A 25,597-nucleotide genomic window follows, 5' to 3' on the forward strand; every position below is an offset into this window, starting at 1 on the left:
TCCTGCTCCAGCTTCGCGCGGAATGTATCCTTACCCATTCTGATCTCCGAACCGAAGCAATGGCAACAAACGATGCATACCCCATATCTTCAAATTCACGAACAAAATTGAACGCTTTTCGCTTCCAAGAAGGGGAAACACCCGACGACACTTGGAAAGACGAGACGAAATCAGTTAATGGGAGCAAAGAACACAAAAGTTCGGGCTCCAACGGCGCAGCAGGTGTGATGCAGGCATCATCTGACAAAGGATGCCCTCCGCCTTGCGAAGCACAAACAACGGAACCCCCAGTACAAGAATCAAAGCCGATTAAAGAATGCCCTCAGACGCCGGGAAACAGGATACCTCTAGCGGACTTGATCAGCAACGCTGAGGATTCGTTTGATCCCGCGCCAGGCCCGGAGGTGACCCCTGTCGAGCACGTCATCTGGCAGCATGTGCCTGCCAGCTCCAATCCAGACACCTCGTCCCAGACACCAGCGGGTCGTCGCAGGAAGCGCCGGCACAGTTCTTCGCCTGCTGGCTCTCCATCAAACGGGAATAAGAAAAAGGCGCAAAAAGAAGCCCTTGACCTTCATTCAATACAAGCCCTCTTCAAGACACCGCAGCATGATATGGCTGCTGAATTGTGGAACAACTACATGGATAAAAACATGGTTGATGGCCCGGATGATCTTCCACCGCCGCGGCTCGCAAATCTTCTTTCCTCCTCACCCCAGACACCAGGTTCCGGTAGAACAAGTCGAGACTCCTCGGGGCTGAGACGTGCGATTAGCTGCACCACCGATTTCCCCACCTCTCGGACAAAACGACGACGAGTCAATAGACTAGACTCTGGTCCCAATCGCGGCATGTTTCAACGAACTAGCAGCAATGTGGAATCTGGGAAGCCTAAGTCCTCAAGGGTCAACTATCTTATGGAGAAGATTGAGAAAAGTATACACATGGCCCCTGCCGATGCGGGTCCACCTGGATCGTCGCCTCTACGCCAACATATGGATGCGCGACGGTGTCGATCGTCTTCACCCACGAAGGAGCATAGGCTTCATGAAGCTGACGAAGAAACCGCCGGATCCCCATCTGCACCGCTTGAGAAAGTAAGACCTGGGGAACTGCCTGTTCTGCAAGAGTCATCCTCCGAGTTCGGAGACGATGATCTTGATCAAGATCTAATAGACCTAGCTGATGCCTCAGAGGATCCTTTCATTGAGCTGACACATACATCTAATGAGTTTGCTTCTCTGGGGTCTTCTAGCTGGACTGCCCTTGCCGCAGAAAAGTCTCGTTCATGGCGGCCCAAAGAAAATTCAACACTCGACAGCAAACCTCCTATACCTCATAACGCTACTATTAACGAACCAAAACGTGATGAATTCGATGAATTCGAAGATGAATATGATGATCTTCCCGACAATTTGCAGGAAATACTTGCAAAATGCGACGCAAAGCCCGCTCAGGTCAATCCATTAAAGCCAACTACCACTAGACCATCTTTACAGAGGTCAAGTGCAATGAGTGCCCCGGTAAATGGCAGTATGCATAGCAAACCCCCAACCGATGCACCTGTCAAAGCTGAGGTGGTGTCATCGGATGATGAGTTTGATGATGATTTTGATCTGGAGGCCATTGAGCAAACTATGAAGCAAGCAGGTGAAGGAGGACCGGCCTATGTTAGTCACTCTTAGTGGGTTAATCTTTAAATACATGCTAAGACAGTCAAAACAAATAGAACCTAAAAGGTCGACAAGCGATCAAACGTTACCAAATCGTTGACATCACGAAGAGCACATATGTTACTGCGAAAGGACGTACTCAGCCAGAGCAGGTCAGATATCTTGCCCTTGCCCCGGATATAGCCCTGCCCGCTGACTTTAAGTATAGGGTTTGCTAGTTGAAGACGAGAAAACCCGAGACCGCAAGGTTATCATCTTGCGAGAGTCATGGTTTGACACCCCCTGCAGCAAGGACTCGTATATCCACCTGGTCGGAGACTTCAATGCAGCCGGCCAATGCGTTGTGGATAATTCGAACCACATGATCATTCTTCACCCCGACCATCTCATTTCTGCTACGGTCGTAGCAGACTCGATAGACTGCCAGCGACGAGCCGTCCTTCAAGATCGAGTCAAAGTCATTGGCGCACTCGAGCGACCGCAAGCCTTCGGAGTCTTTTTCCACGAAGTTTTCCAAGAAGCCCTCAAAGCGAACCAATGGGATATGGAGTCGTTGAAGACACTGGTCGAAGCCGTCATGGGCAGACACATTGAAGAGCTGTACTCGATTCAAATGAGTATCCCTGAAGCTGTTGAATATCTCATGAGCAGGATGCCTGCTGTTCTGGACTGGGCAGATGCTTTCCTGCATCTCAAACCACAGGTATGTCTCATGCTCAAAGAGGCTTCTTTCGGCTAATAAGCCTTGCTAATAAACATCGATAGGCCAAGTCTATGGTTGAAGACCGCAACAGTTCTAAGCTTAACTTGAGTATCAACAAACTGCTTGAGGTAGAGGAACACATCTGGTCCCCAATGTATGGCCTCAAAGGCAACATTGATGCGACAGTACAAGTCACTTGTCGCGAAGATAAAATGGAGAAAAACCTAGTGGTTCCGCTGGAGCTCAAGACTGGACGAAGGGATACAAACCAGTCACATAGGGCCCAAACAGCCCTTTACACTCTACTTCTGTCGGATCGCTACGGTAAGTGCCGACATGTTCTCTCGATACCCCGGTCCTCTTTCAGGTAGTTGGCTAGTTGCTAAAAATCGTTGCAGATATCGACGTCACATTTGGGCTTCTCTACTACCTCGAGTTAACAAAAACTCTCAGTATCCGTGGTATCCGACACGAACTGCTTCAGATGATTCAGGTGCGCAATCACCTTGCTGGCTATATTCGCGAAAGGCAGCAACTTCCACCGATGTTGAAGAAAGCTCGTCAGTGTATTCGATGCTATGCCAAGACGCCTTGCCTCATTTATCACAAGCTCTCCGAGGATGGCGATGGCGAGACCAGCGCACTTGGCGAGGATTTTGATGCAGCTGTCGGTCATCTGAACGACGGTGATCGGGACTTCTTTCGTAAGTGGGATGAACTTCTGACCAAAGAAGAAGGAAATCTCGTGAAGTTCCGGCGAGAACTTTGGACATTGCTGAGCAGCGAGCGAGAAGCTCTGGGCCGATGCTTCGGGGATGTCGTTATCGATCCGACTTCTGTGTATGAGGAGAACACTGGAGCAAAGATAAACCGCTACAATTATACGTTTGTCAAAAGACAAGCGTCTCCTGGTTTCTCATTTGCTGAATCTCAAATATCTGTCGGTGAACCGATTGTAATTTCGGATGAAAATGGCCATTTTGCTCTCGCCAACGGATACGTGGTGCATACTAGTTCGTCACACATCAAGGTCGGCGTGGACCGAAAACTTCACAATGCACGATCAAAGTCCGCTGGCTTCGATGCAGTCACAAATCAGTCTTTCAAGGGAATCATGGAAATCGGGAAAGCAGAGCCTGCTGCTCTGGAAGACCCAGGTGAACAGCTCGTTTACCGGATCGACAAAGATGAGTTTAGCAACGGCATGGCTATTGTTCGAAATAACCTCATCTGTATGATGGATAAAGACTTGTTCCAAGCGAGGCAGCTTCGACGGCTCATTGTTGATGGGGAAACGCCTACCTTCAAGACCACATCGTCTTCGTACACGATCTCCGATTCTGGCAACCTCAACGTTGATCAAAGACAAGCCATTAACAAAGTGATGAGTGCCAAAGACTATGCTCTTGTCCTTGGAATGCCTGGGACTGGAAAAACCACAACGATTGCCCATATTATTAGGGCCCTTGTCGCACAAGGCAAGAGTGTTCTTCTTACATCTTACACCCATACTGCAGTGGACAATATTCTGCTGAAGATTCGGGACGACAACATTCGTGTGTTGCGTATAGGTGCGACCGCCAAAATTCATCCAGATGTTCAGGAATTTGCCGATCTTGCCGCAATCCCGAAATCAACCATTGAAGAACTCAAGGATTCATACGAAATGCCGCAGGTCGTTGCTACTACATGCCTCGGAGTCAACCATAATATCTTCAACCAACGCATCTTTGACTATTGTATTGTCGATGAGGCGTCACAGATCACGCTCCCGGTCTGCCTCGGTCCGATTCGTATGGCAAGGACTTTCATTCTGGTCGGCGATCACTATCAATTGCCGCCGCTTGTGCAGAATAAAGCCGCCCAGGAAGGAGGACTTGATGTCAGTCTCTTCAAACTGCTCTCGGATGCACAACCAAATTCAGTGGTCAACCTAGAGCACCAGTACCGCATGTGTGAGGAGATAATGTCACTTTCCAACACACTGATCTACTCGGGCCGTCTCAAATGCGGTACACCGCAGGTAGCAGCCCGATCTTTGGTTATACCCAACATCAACGCCCTCGCGAAATTCCATGTCGAGGACTTCAGCCATGCTCCGTCACAATCCCAACCAGAAATATGCCCGGGTACCCCCAGCAGCCCCTGCTGGCTCCAAGACCTACTCACACCATCTGCAAAAACGTGCCTGGTCAACACCGATCCCATCGGCCCTGCAGCCCTCGAGATAGCACAGGGAAATCGTGTCGTGAATCACATGGAAGTTTTCCTCTGCACGCAGCTTGTGGAGTCATTCATTGCCTGTGGTATTCCCGCGCGCAACATTGGCGTGATCACTTTTTACCGCAGTCAACTCTCGCTCCTTCGCCAGAGCATGCGACGTTACACCCCGGAGCTGGAAATGCACACTACAGACAAGTTCCAAGGCCGCGACAAAGAGGTCATTATCCTGAGCTGCGTCCGTAGTAACGCCGAAAACAACGTTGGTGAGCTCCTACGTGACTGGCGTCGTGTCAACGTCGCCTTCACCCGCGCACAAACCAAGCTCCTTGTTGTCGGTAGTAGATCCACTCTCCGTGATGGCAACGAGCTCCTCTGCAAATACGTGCGGCTGGTAGAAAGCAAAGGCTGGGTTTATAACTTGCCCAATGGAGCGATACACAAGCATTTCTTCCCTTCTTGTGCCACACAGTCGCAGTTCATGTCTCCGGGTGCCGCCTCGACTCCTGGCTCCGCCAAGGGCAAAGGTAAAGGCAAGAACAACCCACCTCGTTCTTCCCGTGAGCCGTTGAGCCCACTGAGTTCCCGACAAGCAGCACCTGGCCTTCGGAAGCCTTCAAAGACGGGTGCAAAGGTGTTCAACGGCACGAATGTGGTTGGGAATCGGCCCATCTTACGAGACATAGTGAATGACCTGATGGGCTAGCATACCATGTTTCAACTAAGGTCTTTGTTTCTATTCTTCGAGTACAGATCGAGTGTTCTGTTTCATTTTCTTACGCGACTTGGCGCGCTGGTACGGCCATTCGTCTTACATGTGTAATATTTTGGGCTTGGCGAATGCATGAGCACCCTATATGTTCTAATTTCAATTAGCACTGCAGCCTGTTGGTTATTGGCTGTGAAATGTTACAATGGGATTTGGTTTCTTTCATTGCAGAGCACCGTAGTCTTCAAACAATCAATACGCAAGATGCTCGATATTCAGCTTCTCAATTACGAGAATCTACAGTAGGAATTGATGAAAGAACAAATTGTATTCAAGTAGGCTACAATCCATGTGTACCTACTGCAACGTCCTGATCAGAAACCTCCTCATGAAAAATCCCCCTTCGAAATTTGAAATACACATTCACAAGAGCAAAGACCTTCTCGACATCCTCCGCCATTTCTCCTTCTCAACAACCTCATTCTTCCATCATGATCTTTCGAAAAAAAAAAGTATTCAAATTCACCACTGTGCCAGACAAACACCTTATCTGCCCGATTTTACTCTGAGACTCTTGCCTTTTTCGCCTGGTGTCCGTTCAAGTAGGTTCGATCTCCATTAGGGCTAAGACCCCACCGGGGATGGTTTTTTGGGTTGGCCACAAAGTCGGTAGGCACAATGTTCTCCATAAACTGAAAGGTTCTCTTGGTGGGTGAGGCGGCAGAAAGGGAAGAAACAGACTGCATGCGCTCCTTTGGCGGGGTGGAATAAACTGCTCCCTTTTGCTGGGTGGGCTGTTGAACTCGCTGAGCCGCTGAAGCTTGGAGTTGCTGAGTTTGTTGCATCACAGACTGCATGCGCTCCTTGGTAGGGGTAGGATAAACTGCCCGAGATTGCTGGGTTTGTGGCATCACAGACTGCGCACGCTGCTTAGGAGGGGTGGAATAAACTGCTTGCATTTGCTGGCTGGGCTGCGGAGCTGCTGAAGCTTGAAGTTGCTGGGTCTGTTGCATCACAGACAGCATGCGCTCCTTGGGAGGGGTAGGATAAACTGCTTGCATTTGTTGGGTGGGCTGATGAGCTTGCTGAGCTGCTGGGGCTTGAAGTTGCTGGGTTTGCGGCATCACAGACTGCGCACGCTGCTTGGGAGGGGTGGAATAAGCTGCTTGCATTTGCTGGCTGGGCTGCTGAGCTGCTGAAGCTTGAAGTTGCTGGGTCTGTTGCATCACAGACAACATGTGCTCCTTGGTAGGGGTGGGATAAACTGCTTGTATTTGTTGGGTGGGCTGCTGAGCTTGCTGGATCGCTGCAGTTTGGAATTGCTGGGTTTGTGGCATGACAGATTGCATGCGCCCTTGGATAGGAGTAGAATAAGGTGCTTGCATTTGATGGGCGGGCTGTTGAGCTTGCTGAGTCGTTGCAGTTTGGAATTGCTGGGTTTGTTGCATTGCATGCTGATGCTGATGCTGTTGCTGGTATTGCTGGTACCGGTATTGACGGACTTGCTGTTTGTGCTGATCGATCTTTTGTTGAAACATTTTAAACTGCTGGTGGTGGATCTGACACTGTCGTCGGTGGATCTGGAGCTGCTGTTCATCCCCGGGCTGCTGTCGTTTCAGATGAGATCTTTGTTGCCGAAGGTGCTGCCATTCAATGCGAAGATACTGCTCTTGGCTTCGAAGACGTTCTTGGATTTGAAGGTGCTGCTGTTGAGTGGGATGGGCCGCTGTCTTGTTGGTGGCCCCGGACACTGGGATCATCGGGGTAGGGACACAAGTCATTGGAGCAGGCATTGATGTCATTGGAGCAGGCGCAATCTTCGGAAGAGGTTGTGTGATTGGGGCTAGAGTTGTCTTGCCCTTCGTCTTGCGTGTGGTGCTTTGCGCCTTTGCCTTCTTCTGTGTTTTGTGTAGCTCGTCATTTTGCTTCTTCTTCTTCTTGGGGGCCCGCTTGTCTTTCCGTTTGGGTGGTCGCTTAGCAAGTTGAGGGCGCGATTTGGCTTGTGGCAAGGTAATCACCTTGACCGTACCAGGTGCCAAACCGGACGTGGCAGTAGAGACTTGGACGTCTGGGTCAATGATGACTGGGTCAACGATGGCCGGGGCAACGTTGGTGACTGGAGCATCAGTGGCGGGAGTGAGTTGAACAACTGCAAGGGGAGGACCCAGGTCGGCGTTTTTGAGAGACACGAGGGTATCCAGCGGATAGACTGTGCTAGGCTGGTTGGCGCAAGTGCTCTGTGTGGTCACATCATCAGCCACGATGGGAGCAGGCAATTCAGGGCCAAGCTCCAGGTGATCCTCAGTCGCTGGGCCAATGACAGGGTCTACACCGAGTTCACAAAAGGCCTCGTCGAAAGTCGAGCCGGCAAACTGGTCGTTCTTTCCTTCGAAGCGATATCCTAGGAGCACAGGTTAGTTTGGTCAGAAAGCCCTAAATCAAGAGATATAATTACCATTGGTACGGGCAAGTTCCCAGAGGGACATGCAGGAACCATCATCGCGGAAAATTGACTCGGGTACTTCCCATTCGTCAAGACCCAAGAGAGCCTTGGATGGATCTTCATCATAGGACACCTCGGCAAGGGCGTCGAGAAAGTATTGGGTAGGTTCCTCCATAACGAATGATAGGACAATTGTGGAAGTACAGGTAAAGTGGGTCAGTGTGTAGAAAAGGAATTGGAAAACATGAATGAAGTCTGTCAATTGCTGTGGAACGAGCAAAGACTAATAGCTAATAGCTAATTGTAATGAATGATAGTGAATGTATGTAGTGAATGTATGTAGTGAATGTGTGTAGGGAATGTGTGGGGAAGAAATGCAACGAGTATGGGGTAAAAAGGAGAGAGGAAGGAGGAAAGAGGAAGGAGGAAGGAGGAAAGAGGAAGGAAGAAAGAGGAAGGAAGAAAGAGGAAGGAACGGGACTGGGAGGTGTGTAAGGTGCAAAATCATAGAGGTGAAGCTCCTTATGGGGTAGGTCAAAGGGCAAGGGCTAGGTCAGGGTTCAGTCACTGATGCTCCCATCAACTCCCAACATAAAGTCATTCGACCACCCGGTCCAGTGGTTCCCTCGCCGTTCACCTGGGATTGTTCAGGAAGGACCATAACCATAAATCCGTCCCTTCCTTCCACGGCTTCTTTTCCCAGAGCAGCGACGGAAAGCGCGAACCAAGATAGATTACTAACCTTGGTTTGCCTGGACAATGTCAGTTCCCAACCATAATTTGGTATCTCGGAGACTTACAGTAGATTGAGGAACAGCTGCATGATCCACCGGGACGATATCAAACCATGCCATTTTAAGCTCATCAAATCAGCGGCCTCGGGGGCCTGGATTTCATCTGCGTCTGGAACTGCATAACGACTCAGGTATGGATCGACGTCATCTTCCCCAGACACTCGCGGAGAAGCCATCTGAACCATGGCAATCCATTCGGACAGGGCGCCACAATGTTCCTGCAGATCACCTTCCAACATTTTTTCCAGTACCCCGTATTTGTAAAACGGCGGAATAATTATTTTCTCGTGATCAATTGCCTGTGGCTCGCAGGTTATCAACTGTGGTTGAACCTTGTTGATCGGCATGTTTCCTGCTCTTACTGTGAGTATATTACTGGTATTCCTTTTTTTAAGGGTTCGAAAGCATACTCACCGTCATCCGGACCCGGCTTACTTTCCAGGTCGTGAAAGAGCCAGGCCATTGATTGAGTCAGAACATTGGTGAATGCCCAGACAATTCTTTCGAAGCCTTTTTTGCCATGTAGCATCGAGGGCAGTCGCAAGTTCAGTTCTACCACTGACGACATGATTAACAAACATTCAATCAACCCATTTGCTCTGGTCGTACACACAGAATCTTTCCTTTGCATGTTTTCTGCCGCCGCTGCGGAAAGGCTTGCCAGTGAGACCTGTTCGCTCATAGATCTCCTTTCCTAGTTCCATTCTAAGTACACCTGTTTTGATTTGAGTCAACTTTCGATTCCGCAACAGCAATACTCTTCCAACCGCAACTTCGGGAGAACGAACCATCTTGGAGTGTGAAGACATTATCGGAACCCGAGCGGCCTTCGGAAATCATCAAAATATTCCCTATGTCCCAAGTTAGATTGCCGTCTTTGATGAAATGGATTCACCGGGCACAAAAGCTGTCTGGTGCTTGTGCAATTGATGGCCACCCAAATATGGAAGAACTTTTGGACTGAACTGGTGGAGGCACAATTACCTGACTTGATATATGTATTGAAGAAATCATGCTCAAGCAGAGCTAAAGGAGCCATGAAGACTCGTGCATATCGAGGTTTTTCCAGTTTAGTCTCGAGCGACGGCTTGATCTGTGAGTAAAGCTCCTTTGGCAGAATAACCTCGGCCTATATCCAATGATCAGTCAAATGGCCTTTCATCTCTCAGATCAAGACACAGGCCACCTACTGAGTGTACGAATGCATGATTTTGAATCGTCGAAAAGGGCGATCTCTTGCCCGGTATCTGCTTTGGGTCGATGAACGCCGGCAGTTGAGCGACTGTTGTGAAACACTTTTCACGACGCGATGCGTCATCCACTTCTTCAAACATGTTGTCTCTGATAGCCTTCGAAGTGCTGCTTAACGTTGACAATCACAGCTCTTGAGATCCAAAGGGTTAAATTTTCAGCCGAAGGGTGAGGTTCGATTAAGCTCGGGCTTATCGGACCCATAAGGCTGCAGCTATCAAACGTTCCACATTCCAATAGTGACTTGGAATTTGGGGTATTTTAACAACATAGGTAACCATATAGGGATATTATACAGACTATATATATTGAGTCTAAATGGGATATGTATATGAAATCAAAACATAGGATATCAACAGAATATCAACAGCCTCAATATTGTAATGAGTACAATGACTCAACCTAGTCTTGCACTTGTATCAATTCAAGAGATATTTCAAAGTTGAACATAGAGCTCAGTTTCACTTATTATGTATTGAAATTTGCTTCAACGACTCTAATGTTTTATTATGTGTATTATTTGACCATGAATTTACTATAGAGCAAACAAATCACACTGTCAATTAGAACTTGACGCATCGCAACAGTGCCTATGCCATACAACATAGAGCTCTAAAAAAAATTGCAAGGTGTGTAGATTAATTCAAATTAATTCAAATTAATTAAAATGTGTATATGTATTTTAACCTAATCAATTATGTCTATGGTGTGGTTCCTGGTGGTGTTTGTTGATATGTAATGATGTAGAACGCATTTCAATGTTCTTCCTTACAGGTGAGCCAAATATGTACAAAGCTCACTAACCTATTACCTATTGCTTCCTTCTATCCCGATTTTTCCTCAATATTCTGGCGATTGGAGCGCAAGTTGAGACGCAAAATCCAAATCCAATACCGTAGGTAGGAAAAGTGGGCGCCTGAGGCGACAACCGTGATGGCAACACCCGATAAGGATTCACTGGCAGTATCGTGCTGTCCAAAGGCGGTATCTGAGCACTCTCCAATTCCGACCGTCCATCGTTCTTCGAATAGCATCGAGCCTAAGCTGCTAGGTCCTATCGATTCTACTTCTACTTCTACTACTGGTTCGAATGCAGTTGAACCTCCAGCCTCGCGCCAATTGCTAGAGGTGGAAGACGAAGAGATGGCGCCCGCTTCGCGTCGCGAGCTCCTACACAAGGATCATTTCTCATTCGTGTTTGATAATGTGAAGACTCAAAACTACTTAGATCCTGTTTCTAAGGGACCAGGCTCTCATACGTAAGTCTGGCTTTTGCGCCAGTGGCTGTTGTAATTTTACTGACAAGGGTCTGGAACCACAGGATCCGCACGCTTGCTTGGAACCCCACGGGCCAGCTGATTGCCACTGGCTCAGCAGATCGCACTCTACGAATCTGGAACCCGGAACGTCCTCATGTACGATACTCTACCGAATTGCGTGGTCACACAGCTGGTATCGAGAAGGCTCTTTTCAACCCAGTCCGCGATGCGGAGCTGGCAAGTTGCTCGGCCGATGGTACAGTGCGCTTCTGGGATGTGCGCTCCAAGACATGTGTGAGCCGTCTCGATGTTGGCGGCGAAGCATTTACACTCTCCTGGTCTGCTGACGGCAGCACAATGATCATCGGCAAGAAGGTAATCATGCCGCGCTGCGACTCCGCAGGCTTGGTCTCTCTCGTGATAAAGTTACTAACATGTGACATGTAAACAGGACGACACTTTAATCCCTGTCTCTGTTCAATTCCCCTCCACTCCTACCGCCCACCCTGATGGCGTGAATGCTCTCAATCTCCCCTCCTCTACATCCGGCGCAACCACTTACACAGCTCTCGACCCTCACCCTCAGACCGTCCAAACAAATGCGACAACCTTCTCCTGGTGCATGCCGACACCCGAACGTCCAGAACAGCATGTATTTGTGACGACTGGCGAAGGAAAGGTCAAAATCATGTCCTACCCTTCCTTCGATATTATGCACACCCTCAACGCCCACACCTCAGCCTGCCTTTCTATTGCGCTTGCCCCAACAGGCCGATACCTCGCAGTTGGCGGGAGCGACGCTCTCATCTCACTCTGGGACACAACCGACTGGATCTGCCGTCGCACTTTGTCTAGCGAGAATGGTGGTGCTATTCGCGGCGTAAGCTGGAGCTTCGATGGTCGCTACATTGTTGGCGCATGCGACGAGCTTGGGTGTGGTGGGAATGGACTGGAGATCTTCCATGCCGAGTCTGGTGATAATGTTTACACAATTCCTACTGCTGGCATCAATGCTGGTGTTTCTGCTGTTGCGTGGCATCCCTCTCGCTACTGGCTGGCCTACTCGACTACCACTGATGGACCTGGTAGCTCCAGCGCTGGAGGCTTGAAGATTGTCGGTGCTGCTGGTGGTGGCCTGTAATCTCGAGCATTATGTTATCCTTCTTCTTCTTCGGCAAGCTTTTTTATTCTTTTGCTCTAACCTGATGTAGATTATTGTCAGAAATTATCATGAATGGACGTATTTGAAAAAATATTAAATGTAAGATCAAATGGATTTCTTAGCATTTTGATGTAATATTGTAGTGATTGGTTATTAACATGGAATTGACAGGTCCCAAATACTCCGATTTCAACCGTATGAGTGAAGAGTTCCGCCCCCAAAAAAAGACCGTTCATTCGTTCGTCATCAAATCATTCAACAGCAGAGGTTAATGGATGATTCTCCACTGCCATTTTACTCGAACATTGTAGCAAGACAATTGTAAAGGGATTGCAGCTCCGCAGTTGGTAAACCAACCTCGGGAAAAGAAGGCACTCAATCCAAGGATATCGTAATAAGTGACCTTAATATTTGTGGAAATAGGAGACCAATGCCTCACGTATTTCAATCTCAGCCGGGGGTGGGGGAGGGAAAACGAAAGCAAAAGAGAAGTATCCAATAGGATGACAACCTGCTTCGAGTCGCATGTGAGATCCCCGACCAGGATTGATAAAGGTCCCGATGGGTCGTCCTAGTTAGTGAGAGCCTAGAATATCGGATTTTGAGCAGGTCGAGGGAACACAAAGCCCAGCGCCGAATGTCGTCCGTACGGTGGCAACACGAGAGATATCATTGTTGCAACAATCCCAACCTTGATGAGTTGTTGACATCGGAGACCATCCAACCAAGGCCCTTTCACAGGAAATTATATTCCCCCACGTGCTGTTCTCACGATGGCCGCCAATTCTGCCAGCCGGCGCTGGTCCCATTTTCACCCTGGATTTGAGTATTCAGCAGTTGAGCCCATTGAGATTCACTGAAAGTATCCATATTTAGATTTCCAAAGTCCCCATTGCCAGTTTCTGGATTTGGGGTGGGAAGGTCCCACGCAGAGGGCACTGAAAAGATTCCCGACGCTCCTGTGGGAAGTGTCGGGCTATCAGAGCTGCTTGGATAAAACCGACCAGTCATAGAACCCAAATCAGTGGCTTGCGGGTTTCCTCGTGGCATCATGTTTGGATTGGCCTTATCAAAGGATGGGGCTGACCCTTGACTCGGATATACCGGGTTCGTCTTTTGATGCTTGTTTCCGGGTGATGGGTCGTCGGCACCGTTGATTGAATAGGAAGTGTTGGAGGATGAATTCAAGGTTGAGGGGGTGGGATGGTCTGATGGTGGGTTATTTCTATCGCTGAGGTTGCCGAAATCAGGTGGGAAATCCATGTCCATATCGATAATGGCCCCTGGTGGTGGTCCGGCTTGGTCCATGTTTGGAGCTGTCGCCCGAGTGGAAGTTCCCGAAAAATGAAACATGTCCTCGCCATTAAATTCTGATCCTACGTTGGGCTGTGTTGTTGAGTCCCTGCTCCGGCTAGGGAGGGACGTCGTCAAACCGGCAGGCAGAGGCTGTTTATTGCCACTGCTATTGGTACTGTATTGAGGAGACTCATTATTCGCAGTCCCCTGTGTTTGGCGGACATTGTACATAGGAGATTCGACATTTTCGTGGCAATATGATTGCTAGATAAAATGAGATTAGCTTCGAATGGTCCTTGGGGGACAAGCCAGGGAAACATACTACTATCGTATGTGCAGCACGCATGTTATTTTTCTGTCTATCGTCCAAAGCGCGAATACCAGTTCCATCAAGATCCACATCCAATTGAATAAGAAAGGACTCGGTCAGAGGGTTTTTGTTTTTCATGGCGTTCAGAGCGGAGACGAGAAATTTCAATGAGGACTGGACACTCGAATCCTCTGGTCGGGATTTGAGATACTGCACAAAGACACGAGCAGCAATATAAAGACAAAATGACGTGAAAGGATTTAGCTGTAAGATGTTAGAACAGAAGATCTGGGCAAGAAAGCTCAATAGAAACTCACGTTCGTCAAATCAACGTGGCTGATCATCTTCATGGTACTCGAAATCTGGTTCGCGGCGACAAGGCATCTGCGCTTGCTCTCGGTCGTAATCTGATTCGGCATCTTGTTCTTTTCGGCCTTGAATATTGCCGCTTGGTGAAGACATATGGTTGAAGTATGGATGCTCATGTTGGCGAAAATGACGTTCACGTCCGACATACCACTTGGGAGTCGGAGATGATCAGGCAACGATAGCGAAATATGCAAAAGAATATTATCATGGCTTCTGTGGCGCTTCCAAAACTCCCCATTGAGGTCATGATCGTTGTCTTGGGGCTGAGGCCGATGGATGTGTACGAGGTTACGACCGAAAAGGCTTGCCAAAACCACCACGCATGCAAAAGGGGCTAGTGTAGAAACACCATCTCCAGTGATGATATCGTTCAGATGAAGTGTTCGTTGTGGCTTGCTCTTGGTAAAAGATTCTTCGGATGCGGGGAGGTTGGTCCTGATCTGATTATTGTAAGCCTACCACTCTCTACGCCATGAAGAGGGTTTAGAGAAGAGATACTGACATCGTTCTCATCAATAAGAATGGGCCAACCGGTTCCAACACTCGAATATCTATCTGCGGCAAATGCGCCCCAGAAGACTCTCCTGCGTTCTTCGCGCTCTGTCCAATCTTTCGGTGGTAAAATGGATTGTTTCACGTCGATACCAACACCATCAAGCCGATTCAATCCCAGCATCAGTGCTAGCCTTGCAGCTTTACCAACGCTCAGCCAGGCTCGTGGGAAGAAGATCATTCGGAATTCATATATGCCGATAAATATCCATGTTTGGCAATGTGCTAAACTGACGATGTTCTCTCCGAATCCTTTCATTTCGTCCATCTCAGCATATTTGCGTGCCCGCTGGTAGAAATGATTATGCAAAAAGAAGTACTTGTCACTGACGGATGCGGCATTGGACCATATAATGTATCGCAGGCAAATAGGCGGTCGCATATTAGGGGCGAGAGTCAGGGCTGCAAAGTAACGTGGGCGGTGGATGATGGGCATCGTTGGATAGATTTTCTCAAAGAATATAGCTTCCCTGTACGGCACCACTGTATTAGAGACTAATTCAAGCAGAAAGCCGAGCGAAACACGTACAGTTCATCAATCACGTCCTGTGAAGGAAGGGGCTCCTCCAGTCCTAAACTGATCAAGTCCCATTGAGGATTGCCGCCACCCTGAGTGGTGGGTAGCGGAGGATATGACATTTGACTTGGCTGGCCTGCGCCAGCCAAAGATGAGAACGAGTTATCCATGTTACCTCCAATGCCTCCCAGCCCTCCTAGGACCGAGAGGTCAGGCAAATCCAGTATAGATTCATCGGCGATGGGGGCTGTGAATGCATTCTCCAATGGTTGGGGTGGGGAGGTTCGTTGGATGGGTTCCGGATCCTGGCCTTTGAGAAGAGTCTCTACTTGAGCTGATACAATCATGATCATTAGCATACGGCTCGCTGTCAACATAGCATTTGTAATCATGTTCTCAACGAGTTCGTACCTAATCGCGCTTCAAGCTGCTTGACATATCCTCGTTTTGGACCACTTTTCTTGCGCACTTCATCGTAAGAGCATTCATGTCCCAGGCGTGAACAAGTCCCACAGCTCGGCCGTCTCCCATCGCACCTTAGTTTCCTCCTCCGACAGACGACACATGCGATGCGCTTGGGGCGGGGAACGAAGTTGCCTTCTCCGGTGCTAGTGCTTTCGGTAGCGGCGCCACTTTCAGCGCGCATGAATTCCATTTGAGACGGGTCGGATTCTGCGGAATATTGCGACGATTCGGGTCCAAAATTGGACGGCGGAAGTGCCGCCATAGCGGGCTTGATTGTAGATGATGTTACCCGTGATGCAACGGCTGAGTAATTCGAGTGGATGAATTAATGGCCAAGTCTAGTTTGTCCGCGCGCGAAACTTTTTGGCAGAATGGCGCGTATAGGATAAACCTGAGGCGTCAACAAGCCAGGAACACTCAAGTGTTCACCAGATACGCTGAGATGGGGATGTGAAAAGAAAGTTCTATGGATGACGGAAGTTCGTATCAGGAGAGGCCGAGTGTCCCTCCACCCCAACTTGTATGAAGAGCTAGATCAAAGAACCCCTATTTTTCATTTCGATGGGATTCTAATGAGATCTATGGGGAAAGCTTGAATCACTATTCTAATATTCTAGTCCCCTGCAAGAGTGTTGATAAGTGCACTCAGACATAGAGGGCCACGCACCAACGAGGTTGCCTGGAGGCTTGGCACCCATCGACAAGACATATACGAATATCGACTGCAGAGAGTTTAAACCATTACTATCGGTACGACTTTATAAGTCTATTTTCTTTCGCTTTGAATGTATATAGCTTCGAGCCATCGTACTGTACAGTGCCCATTGCCCGAGTTTCAGTCAGATGGCAGATGCGCAAAACAAGTCCCCAAATAGCGTGTGGTAGAAGAAACCATGAGACGTTTAATGTGTCAAAAAACAAGAGAAGATATCGTACAGTCATCCCCTGTGTGGTAGGGATGAGGTATAGGGTGAGGAGGTACAGATGGTTCAGAGACAAAACATAGTGAAATGGCCACTTCGGCAAAGTAGCGTCATCTCTAGTTGTATCCACGACGGCGCTTTCCTTGGTTGCGAGGTCTGGCGTGAACAACAGCCTTGTTGATCTTCCACTTCGGGCGGGTCTTGTACCCGGATTTGGTCTGGAGGTGAAAACGAAGAGTCAGTCCCATGGAAATTCAGAAGGTGAAAAACAAAAGGAAATACATACCGGAATACCCCAAGGACTTTTCGGGTCCACATTACCCTTGGACTTTCCTCGTCCACCACCGTGAGGATGGTCCATGGCGTTCATGGCCAAACCACGCACGGTCGGACGAATATTGAGCCAACGCGAGCGACCAGCCTTTCCGAGCTGAGTGTATTGGTAGTTCGGGTTGCTGGTGATACCAACGGTAGCGCAGCAGTCCTTGTGAATGAGCCGAGTCTCACCACTTGAGAGACGGACAGTAATGTGCTGGGCCAGACGCTCCTGCTTCTGCTGCTCACGCTGCGACAAGGGCTTCTTTTCAACCTCGGGCTGTTCGTCTTGAATCGTTTGCTGGCGCGAGTCACTTCCCTTGGCCACAACGGTAGCATAAGTTCCAGCACTTCGACACAGTTGCCCACCCTTCCCGGGTCGCAATCCCACGTTGAAAACCAATGTTCCCACCGGAACCATGTGCAACGGTAGACAGTTTCCTCTCCAGGCGGTTCTGGCCGCGAGCACACCGGGATCAACAGCGCTGCCCATGCTCTTCCACAAATCTTCAGGAATTCCGGACATATAACTCTGGACCACGTCGCCGGCGCGCATTCCATCCGCCGCGAGAATGTAGCTCAACTTGCCAGTCTCCTTACTAGCAGTCAAGGCGATGTGTGCAGTGCGCCCAGGATCATACTCGATACGCTCCACTGTGTGCGGCCCCGGAGCCATGCGCAGGAAATCAATTGTCCGAATTCGACGCTTGGCACCACCTCCATGATGGCGGACAGTGACTCGGCCAGAGTTGTTTCGACCACCCTTGGCGTGGCCACGCTTAGGGAACGTTAATTTGTGCACTGGACGACCTTTCCACAGATGGTCATTCACAGGACGCCGCAGATGTCTCACACCGGGGGTGCGCGGAGTGTAGGTGCGCAGCTGAATGCCAGCAGAATCGCGGCCGGGGGGAGGAGCGAATGAGACGTTCGGGTCGATAAAAGTGTTGACTGGTGTTTCAATAGACTTGGGCTTGTTCTTCTCAATCTCACTCATAACTGTCGAATAGCGACGAACCGGCAAAGGCAGAGAGGGTAGACACCTAAAGGGTAGCCGAATGCCCCGGAGGGCAATTCGGGGTTGGAGCATTGCTGCCAAAGGGGAGGGGAGGGAGGGGAAAGATGAGGTTTCAATGAATCAATTGAATAAAAGAGGGGTGGAAGCCAAATGCCAATGGAGCAGTCCAACAAAGACTCAACAGCTCCTCTCCTCTGCTTTGTAGATACGCACCTGACTCTCCACAGAAACAAAAAGTTCACTGAACACGTGACTTTACTCATGCACCGCCTCCACCGCCACACTCATCCGTGGCAGATTTGACATTATGTCAGATTTGATACACGTGATCATTTGTTACAAGGTTTGATACCTTATACAAAACCGAAACGTTGTCGTTGTCGGAGCAACCAGTTTATTTACTCATTGCCATACTCACGCGTATCTCCCTTCATTGCTGGATCTACTTTTCTCAACCTATCTCAACCTACTCCATATCCATTCCTTGATTCTATTCTGTTCTTCATTGCTCAACTCAATTCTTCATTTTACTAATTTTACAAAAAAAAAGGCTCGAACGTCAATTAAGTGATCCACGCGACTGGGCTGAGTGGGGCTGCTTGTTTTCCACGCTAAGCCACAGTACTAGGGCCAAACATCGCCTTTTGCCCTCAAGCTCTCTTCCTTTTCCCTCATCATTCCAGTTAAAGCTACCCTTCCATCTTCCCCCCCCCCACTCCCCTACTAACAGATTATCGCGTGTGGATTCCTGGTGTACAGTGTCCCCAAATCGTTTCTGTCTCATTTGACATCTTTTTTACCCAATTCGCGCGCCATTTGACCTTCGGAACTAGGGTTCTGCGCGGTCTTGATACACATCAACATAGTCTTGTTTGAGCCGTAATTATCGACTCATATCATCTCCGCCTGTCTGAAAACTACCTCTGCCTACTGGCATTGTAGTTTCTTCAGAACAACCGCATTTTCACGCGTGGTACGTGCACCTCCTCAGCCCTCTGGTATGAGGTCCCCACCGAGGCAATGTCGATTCCAAGGTTGGAATGCTGACCTGATTTCTTAAGCAGAACAAGAATCAATATATTCCTGTCCCCTTTATCCCCTTTCTACGCGTCGCTTTCCTTTTATTATCTTCACGATGCCTCAGGTGAGCAATCTTTAACTTTACCAAAACACGCGTTTCATATCCTGGTCACGGGATATCTGATCCATAGCCTCGAGATCTGGGTATACCCTATGACCTCACTGGACTCATCACTGACTCCACTACAGGCCCGCAGCCTTCGTACCAGAGGCACGATGAATGAGAACGATGAGAACGGTCCGTCAGCGCGTGTGACCCGGGCCAAAGCAGCCGCCCTGACCTCCGATGTTTCTGCCGCTGGAGCCAAGAAAACCCTGCAGACCAAGCGAACGGCGTCGACCACCACGGCTACCGGAACCCAACGTCCCCGTGCTGCCCTCGGCGATGTCAGCAATGTCAACAAGACGGAGGGTGCTGAGGCGAAAGCTGGGAAGAAACCGGTCGCTGCCAAGGCTGGCTTGACCTCAAAGGCAACTGTCCAGACTGGAGGTGTTCAGAAGCTCAGTCGCACCAACTCCTCACGAACTGCAACACGAACTGCCCTCCAACCCCGCGACTTGAACAAAAAACCCGCTACCAACGCCCACAAGCGTCCGTCGCCGAAGGACCCATCGGATGAGCCTCCCCGCAAGAAGCCCGAGCTTGGGCGAAAGACCGGGCCTATCGTGGAAGAACCAGAAGTGAAGGAGCCTGGAATTAGCGGGAAGGATCTGAATGACGCCGTGCAGGATCTGGACACTGAGGACTTAGATGACCCATTAATGGCTGCCGAATACGTGGTTGAAATCTTCGAGTATCTCAAGGACCTTGAGATCATAACTCTGCCCAACCCTGACTACATTGACCATCAGCCCGATCTTGAATGGAAGATGCGTGGGATCCTTGTCGACTGGCTTATCGAAGTGCACACCCGTTTCCGTCTCCTCCCTGAGACCCTGTTCCTTGCTGTCAACATCATCGATCGCTTCCTGTCAGCTGAAGTTGTCGCCCTTGATCGTCTTCAGCTGGTTGGTGTTACCGCCATGTTCATTGCCTCTAAGTATGAGGAAGTGCTCTCCCCTCACGTCGCCAACTTCAGCCATGTCGCCGATGAGACCTTCTCGGACAAGGAGATTCTCGATGCCGAACGCCACGTCCTTGCAACCCTCGAGTACAACATGAGCTTCCCCAATCCCATGAACTTCCTGCGACGTATCTCCAAGGCCGATAACTATGATATCCAAACCCGCACTCTGGGCAAGTACTTGATGGAGATCAGTCTCCTCGATCACCGCTTCATGGGCTTCCCCCAGAGCCATATCTCTGCTGCAGCCATGTACCTTGCACGTCTCATCCTCGAGCGTGGACCTTGGGTACGTTACATTCCATTTCGCTTGTTCGGACATCCTAACTAACCCATCATAGGATGCCACTCTCGCTCACTACGCCGGATACACTGAAGAGGAGATCGATCCCGTCTTCCAGTTGATGGTTGATTATCTCCACCGCCCTGTCTCCCACGAAGCCTTCTTTAAGAAATACGCCAGCAAGAAGTTCTTGAAGGGTAAGCATCATTAATAATTTCCTTGTCTCTCGAGATGACATGCTGACCAGTCTTCAAGCTTCTATCTTGACTCGCCAATGGGCCAAGAAATATCACCACCTTTACGTCGACGGCTCCGAGCAGAGCAGTTACGCCAAGGATGAACAGTAATTGTACCATTTACGATGTCATGCTACTCCTGTCTCGCCAACGTCGATGCCTTTCATGACTCCCTAGGGCCTTGCGACGACTTGAGCAGGGAAATCGAATTCCTACATATGTTGGCATTTCATTGTGCTGGTATTCACTTCACTACCTTTTGCATATTCTTACGACGACTTGATTGAATTTCTGTGCTTTCCGCATTTGTCTTCTGTGATGGGGTGTTCGGCGCTCGGCCCTGTGTGCTATTGTTTTCTTCCCTTACCCCTACATCTTCAACCTCGGCTTGCTTGTTCTCCGTGCATCAGCATCTGTCTCCCGCCTGCCTTGATATCTTTTACATTCTCGTCGATCGTGTTTCAGGCGTCGGATTCTGTTTTTCTCTTTCTTCAAATCGCAATTTTACCCTGTTTCACCCTAAGTCGCCTTTGTCTTAGGTTGGACGGTGCAGTGTTATCCTTTTTGGATCACTTTTTTTTGTTTATCATGCAAGTTCCGATGGCTTGCACGTTTGCGTGGCATTGCGGATTGGAAATCTTTTGTGAAGCCAAGGTGGCTATGGTTTTTTTTTTGTTTCTCGGGTGTTTCTCAATTCATCAGCTGGAAGATTCAATGCTACTCAAGCTGAGTCTTCCAGGCAAGCAAGATTGATATCTGATGGACGGTTGAGGTAATCGGTGACAAGTTGGACCGCTTTTGTTTTGTTCAAAATAGTTGGATTTCTAACACTGGATCCGTGTGTATGGCGTGCTTATTGAACCCATTTCTTTTCTTATTCTTTTTGAGTGCATAGTATAATATCTGGGGTTGTAGAGGCGTCCAATTAAGCTTATGCTTAGCCGAGGTTGGTTCAAGGTTCCAGGTCGGTCCCTGGGGGGCCCGGTGAGCCGCTGAATCACTTCTGAGATCAACCTCCATCTTGTTTACTACAATAGTTACATCTGTCTTTGAGACTGATACTTAACCAGATTTACAAACCCACCTTCGGACTGAATAAATAAATTATTCTATCCCATCATGGATTCCAATGCACCCCCACCGTGTCCGTTCTGCAACATCGCCTCATCATACCCCCCAACCCCCTTCAATGACCCTGAGTCCAATCCAGCCTCTACAGCCCCCCCGGATTCAGGTCCATTATCTCACATCATCCTCTCCACTGAGCATGTTCTCGCCTTCTTGGACATTATGCCGCTTGCCCGCGGGCATGTCCTTGTAGCGCCAAGACATCATTACAAGTTGCTGGGAGACATGGGTGTTCAAGCAGGACAGGAGGTACGTAGTTATTCCCCATCGGTTTATCTATAACTGTTCAAAAAAAATTCTTCTTTTGCTGATCCTTGTCTTTGATTTGACGCATAGATGGGGAAATGGCTGCCTATTATCTCCAGGGTTGTAACGAAGACTGTGTTCGGCAATGATCCCGATAGACATTGGAATGTAGTACAGAACAATGGTATGTCTTCCCCTTGTTCTTCTCCGTTTCCCCCTTGGACGTTTGAAATTGGAGTATTTATGCGTTGTATGGTGTTACTTCGTATGGATGTATCAATAATTGGCATTCAAGGAGGTTGAACCCCCCCCCCCCCCCCCCCCTGACCGATATCTTATTTCATTTGTTATTGAACTAAACGGCATCAACGTCCATAACCCACCTTGTTATCACATGTTTATGGGAAAAGAACAATAATCGTCTAACTGAGTGACAGGTGAAAGAGCAGCACAGGTAGTACCCCACGTCCATTTCCACATCATTCCACGCCCTGCTCAAGGGGCCAATCAGAGAACAAGTTTTGCTATGTTCGGCCGCGGGCAGAGAGAGGAGCTTGACGATGATGAGGCTGAGGCCTTGGCTCGTGAATTGAGAATTGAGCTGGCTGAGGAAGTCAAACGAATTCAGAGGGACGAGGGTGTAGACTTGGCTGCAGACTTGGTTCCAGAAGGAAGCCAGCGAGGGAAGCTGTGAAATACACTCTATCTGGTATTCTCTTCTGTTCTTGCATCTGATCATTGGTCCCATCTTCGGGTTATCTGCTGTATATAGGGGTTTCTATTACGCAGTTTTGCAAGCCTCCAAGCTGAAGGTAGGCTGGATAGCTTCCTATCTGATTTGCTATGTCGGGGTTCTTATTCCGTCGTTTTTTGGTCCTTCCCGACCCTGGTGCCGTGGCCTCGGAGCATATGCTGAATTCAACAAGTTAGCCAAGTGCTAAGCCATCAACTCTCAAATAATACGTACCATTCGTCGGAATGCATTGAGATCATCCGCAGTAGTACCCTGGTCGTCAATCTTCTTCCGGGCCAGTGTAATATCCGACAATTGTCCCTCGGGTAGACGGCGGTAGGTTATAAGTCGGCGAGACCCTATAAGGAATAAAATCAGCCAATACCTTTCAATATCAAGGTTTTGTCATAAGCTTACAGGTGTTGAAATGCTGAACAGAGATGCTGACAATCTCGAGATTCTCATGCATGGGAACAGGGAACTCGGTTTTCTCGTCATTTGTTGTGGGCATCCACATTGACAAACGGCCATTGGGAACCAAGGAGCGAACGGCAAAGTTGAGAACGTCGTTCTGCAGAGCCTCGAAGCCATAAGGCTTTTTGGGAGGCACGAAACCAGGTCGGCTATAGGTCAAAGTCAGTATTGTAAGTTAAAAAAAGGGAAATGGAAGCCAAATAACATACAGGTAAGCAGGAACCCCATCAATGATCACATTGACCGCGGGTTTTCCCTTGCGATTTCCCAGAACCCGAAGTCCTTCACGCACACCGTATGGCGGATCGCAGACAATGCCATCAAGGACGGCAGTTCTCCGCAGTGGCGTGTTGGTAAGATCGGAAGTGAACGTATCAACAAATTTACTCTTGAGGCCATATTGGTCAAAATTCTCATATATGCCCAGTTTTCCGGTCTCTTTTCCACGGAAACTGCGGCCATCAATGTCTGCGCCCAGAGTCAGAGCCCCAAAATGCGAAGCAGCAACTATGAAACTTCCAGTTCCGACAAATGGATCAAAGAACAATTTTCCCGGTGCCGCAAGAGCCATATTCGCCGTAATGAGACTCAATTCCGCATCCATGGAAGTCGTGCTGATATAACGACGCTTCTTGAGGTCGTACTTGAGCACGTCCTCGCGACAGCTATCGGCAATCTTGCGACTGAGGTAAATCTTCCGCGGATCTTCCGTTCGCGACACACCCGTGACAGAGACTTCATAATCATCGATGTACTCTTCCATCACGAAAAACTCCTCATCGGGGTTTGTTAGCCGGATCGGGCCTTTGAACCCCATGTACGAGAATGATCGAATGATCTCTCCCTTCTTCACTTGACTGCGCGTTCCTGCGAAGTAGTCAATCGTGAATTTGAATGGGACGTCATTGTAGTCGTCCCAGCGATGCTGGGTTCGTCGATGAACATCTGCATGTAGCTCTTCATAATTGGTGCCTTCGCCCCATAGCTCAAAGATATCCTTGACCAAGATACTGCGCTTGGCAACTGCCCGCGCCGCAGCTTCATCCGGTAGTCTTACAACACAGTATGGTGACTGGATATGTCAGTCAAATCTCTGCAAATGGAGGATGATCATGCAAGGATAAATAGAGGGGTGTCATCATTGTGAATCAATGTTCATGGAATGATTTGGACGTTTCGAATATAGATAGAAAGGGTACATACATATTCATTGTAGGTGATAATTTCAATGTCAACGCCCGCGAGTGTGGCACAGGCTTCAATCTCCGGCCGTCGGAAGGTCTCATGGAGCTGGGCGAACCGAACCAGATAATCCATGGCGAGACAATTATATGCCTGGTTTTTTTCTTAAGGATATCTCTTTTGATAGTGGGAGTTCACGTAATTCGTTGCTGCTCTCAAGGCGGGGTGTTGCGGGTTGAGATTTTTTTTTTTTCTCGGGTCTTCAGAAATATATACGGAGACGGAGTATGGATTTATATCAGAAATTTTCTTCATTTTCCAAATACTAAATTTAGTTTGAATCCTGCTCTCTTGGAATACGATTAGAATGATTTGATCAAGGGCCGGAGAGTTGGATAAGATAGTTTTATTAGAATAGGACCTGTGGCCGAAGATGTGACCTCTTTTGACAGGAACGGCCTTTTGGAACTTTGGACGTCCCTTGACCGCCCACTCCCTATTGTGCAGCACTTTTAGTCATCCGGTGCTGATGTTGACGCTCACCTATAGTCTCGTTTCCACTTGCGACTAAAACAACCCCGAAAATGGCTCCCCCCCGGAAGGAAATTGCGTCGTGTCTTTTGTTATAGCACCTCTTGGAACATATTGACTGCGATTTTTGTAGATCGTGGAAAGAGTCGACCACCTTGATGGACTCTCGTTGATACTGCAACCTGCTGATTGTAAGGTCCTGTATCCTAGAGTGGTCGCGTAGATATGCAAAGACCTCTCGACAGATCCGCAGACCTTCGTTCTTATGCTCTCTTCCTCGAGGATTTGACATCTTGAGATCACTTGTCCACATAATAGCCTCAAGGGTCAAGTGCTTCAGGGTGTGTAGAGCGGTTTGTAGAAACCTCTGAAAGGATGGTACAGTGGTTATGATGTAGCTCAACGATAATACCGATAGACGACGGAATTTGAAATGTTTTGAGACCCAGTCGAAGTGTGTGTCTGCCAGGTCAAGGCCGCTTTGTTGCTTACAGAGCTCGTAAAGGTGTATACCGGCGGCACGCATAGTGATATCCAGACTCTCTATACTCGGGACTGCCTTAGCAAGGAGCGGTAGCAGCCTGTTTTTATCGATTCCGGGGCGATTGTTCATTTTCTCCCAGATCACTGATTCCTGTAGCAGGAACGCCGCCTTTTCTTC

General features: G+C 48.8%; 9 protein-coding genes across 9 annotated transcripts; 4 read left to right on the forward strand and 5 right to left on the reverse strand.

Moving 5' to 3' along the window:
• Positions 1–59: 59 nt before the first annotated feature.
• Positions 60–5,302, forward strand: N7447_005640 (bifunctional ATP-dependent DNA helicase/ssDNA endodeoxyribonuclease DNA2; the record flags this gene model as incomplete). The annotated part of the gene is made up of 5 exons (XM_057229902.1): positions 60–1,670; positions 1,730–1,825; positions 1,882–2,376; positions 2,439–2,700; positions 2,775–5,302. The coding sequence occupies 5 exons, from the start codon at positions 60–62 to the stop codon at positions 5,300–5,302; spliced, it is 4,992 nt and encodes a 1,663-aa protein (XP_057084992.1).
• A 563-nt stretch (positions 5,303–5,865) lies between these two features.
• On the reverse strand, positions 5,866–7,923 carry N7447_005641 (uncharacterized protein; the record flags this gene model as incomplete). The annotated part of the gene is made up of 2 exons (XM_057229903.1): positions 5,866–7,706; positions 7,761–7,923. The coding sequence occupies 2 exons, from the start codon at positions 7,921–7,923 to the stop codon at positions 5,866–5,868; spliced, it is 2,004 nt and encodes a 667-aa protein (XP_057084993.1).
• Positions 7,924–8,301: 378 nt separating this feature from the next.
• Positions 8,302–8,781, reverse strand: N7447_005642 (Ribonuclease P Rpp40; the record flags this gene model as incomplete). Its single annotated transcript, XM_057229904.1, has 2 exons — positions 8,302–8,500; positions 8,549–8,781. The coding sequence occupies 2 exons, from the start codon at positions 8,779–8,781 to the stop codon at positions 8,302–8,304; spliced, it is 432 nt and encodes a 143-aa protein (XP_057084994.1).
• Positions 8,782–10,726: 1,945 nt separating this feature from the next.
• N7447_005643 (uncharacterized protein) lies at positions 10,727–12,193 on the forward strand (the record flags this gene model as incomplete). Its single annotated transcript, XM_057229905.1, has 3 exons — positions 10,727–11,052; positions 11,115–11,427; positions 11,504–12,193. The coding sequence occupies 3 exons, from the start codon at positions 10,727–10,729 to the stop codon at positions 12,191–12,193; spliced, it is 1,329 nt and encodes a 442-aa protein (XP_057084995.1).
• Positions 12,194–12,982: 789 nt separating this feature from the next.
• N7447_005644 (putative C6 transcription factor Prf) lies at positions 12,983–15,985 on the reverse strand (the record flags this gene model as incomplete). The annotated part of the gene is made up of 6 exons (XM_057229906.1): positions 12,983–13,774; positions 13,833–14,084; positions 14,138–14,629; positions 14,692–15,211; positions 15,271–15,592; positions 15,670–15,985. The coding sequence occupies 6 exons, from the start codon at positions 15,983–15,985 to the stop codon at positions 12,983–12,985; spliced, it is 2,694 nt and encodes an 897-aa protein (XP_057084996.1).
• Positions 15,986–16,762: 777 nt separating this feature from the next.
• N7447_005645 (mitochondrial 54S ribosomal protein uL2m) lies at positions 16,763–18,051 on the reverse strand (the record flags this gene model as incomplete). The annotated part of the gene is made up of 2 exons (XM_057229907.1): positions 16,763–16,864; positions 16,933–18,051. 2 exons carry the CDS (start codon positions 18,049–18,051, stop codon positions 16,763–16,765), a joined length of 1,221 nt encoding a protein of 406 aa, XP_057084997.1.
• Positions 18,052–19,114: 1,063 nt separating this feature from the next.
• On the forward strand, positions 19,115–21,031 carry N7447_005646 (B-type cyclin nimE; the record flags this gene model as incomplete). Its single annotated transcript, XM_057229908.1, has 4 exons — positions 19,115–19,123; positions 19,249–20,412; positions 20,465–20,603; positions 20,662–21,031. The coding sequence occupies 4 exons, from the start codon at positions 19,115–19,117 to the stop codon at positions 20,751–20,753; spliced, it is 1,404 nt and encodes a 467-aa protein (XP_057084998.1). The 3' UTR covers positions 20,754–21,031.
• A 730-nt stretch (positions 21,032–21,761) lies between these two features.
• On the forward strand, positions 21,762–22,710 carry N7447_005647 (HIT family protein; the record flags this gene model as incomplete). The annotated part of the gene is made up of 3 exons (XM_057229909.1): positions 21,762–22,019; positions 22,107–22,200; positions 22,454–22,710. The coding sequence occupies 3 exons, from the start codon at positions 21,762–21,764 to the stop codon at positions 22,708–22,710; spliced, it is 609 nt and encodes a 202-aa protein (XP_057084999.1).
• Positions 22,711–22,871: 161 nt separating this feature from the next.
• Positions 22,872–24,540, reverse strand: N7447_005648 (tRNA (guanine-N2-)-methyltransferase; the record flags this gene model as incomplete). The annotated part of the gene is made up of 5 exons (XM_057229910.1): positions 22,872–22,928; positions 22,984–23,108; positions 23,167–23,372; positions 23,433–24,295; positions 24,427–24,540. 5 exons carry the CDS (start codon positions 24,538–24,540, stop codon positions 22,872–22,874), a joined length of 1,365 nt encoding a protein of 454 aa, XP_057085000.1.
• Between the last annotated feature and the right edge of the window lie 1,057 nt (positions 24,541–25,597).

This window comes from Penicillium robsamsonii (genome assembly GCF_028829455.1).
Source record: "Penicillium robsamsonii strain IBT 29466 chromosome Unknown utg000003l_segment0_segment0, whole genome shotgun sequence".
NCBI classification, from domain to species: domain Eukaryota; kingdom Fungi; phylum Ascomycota; class Eurotiomycetes; order Eurotiales; family Aspergillaceae; genus Penicillium; species Penicillium robsamsonii.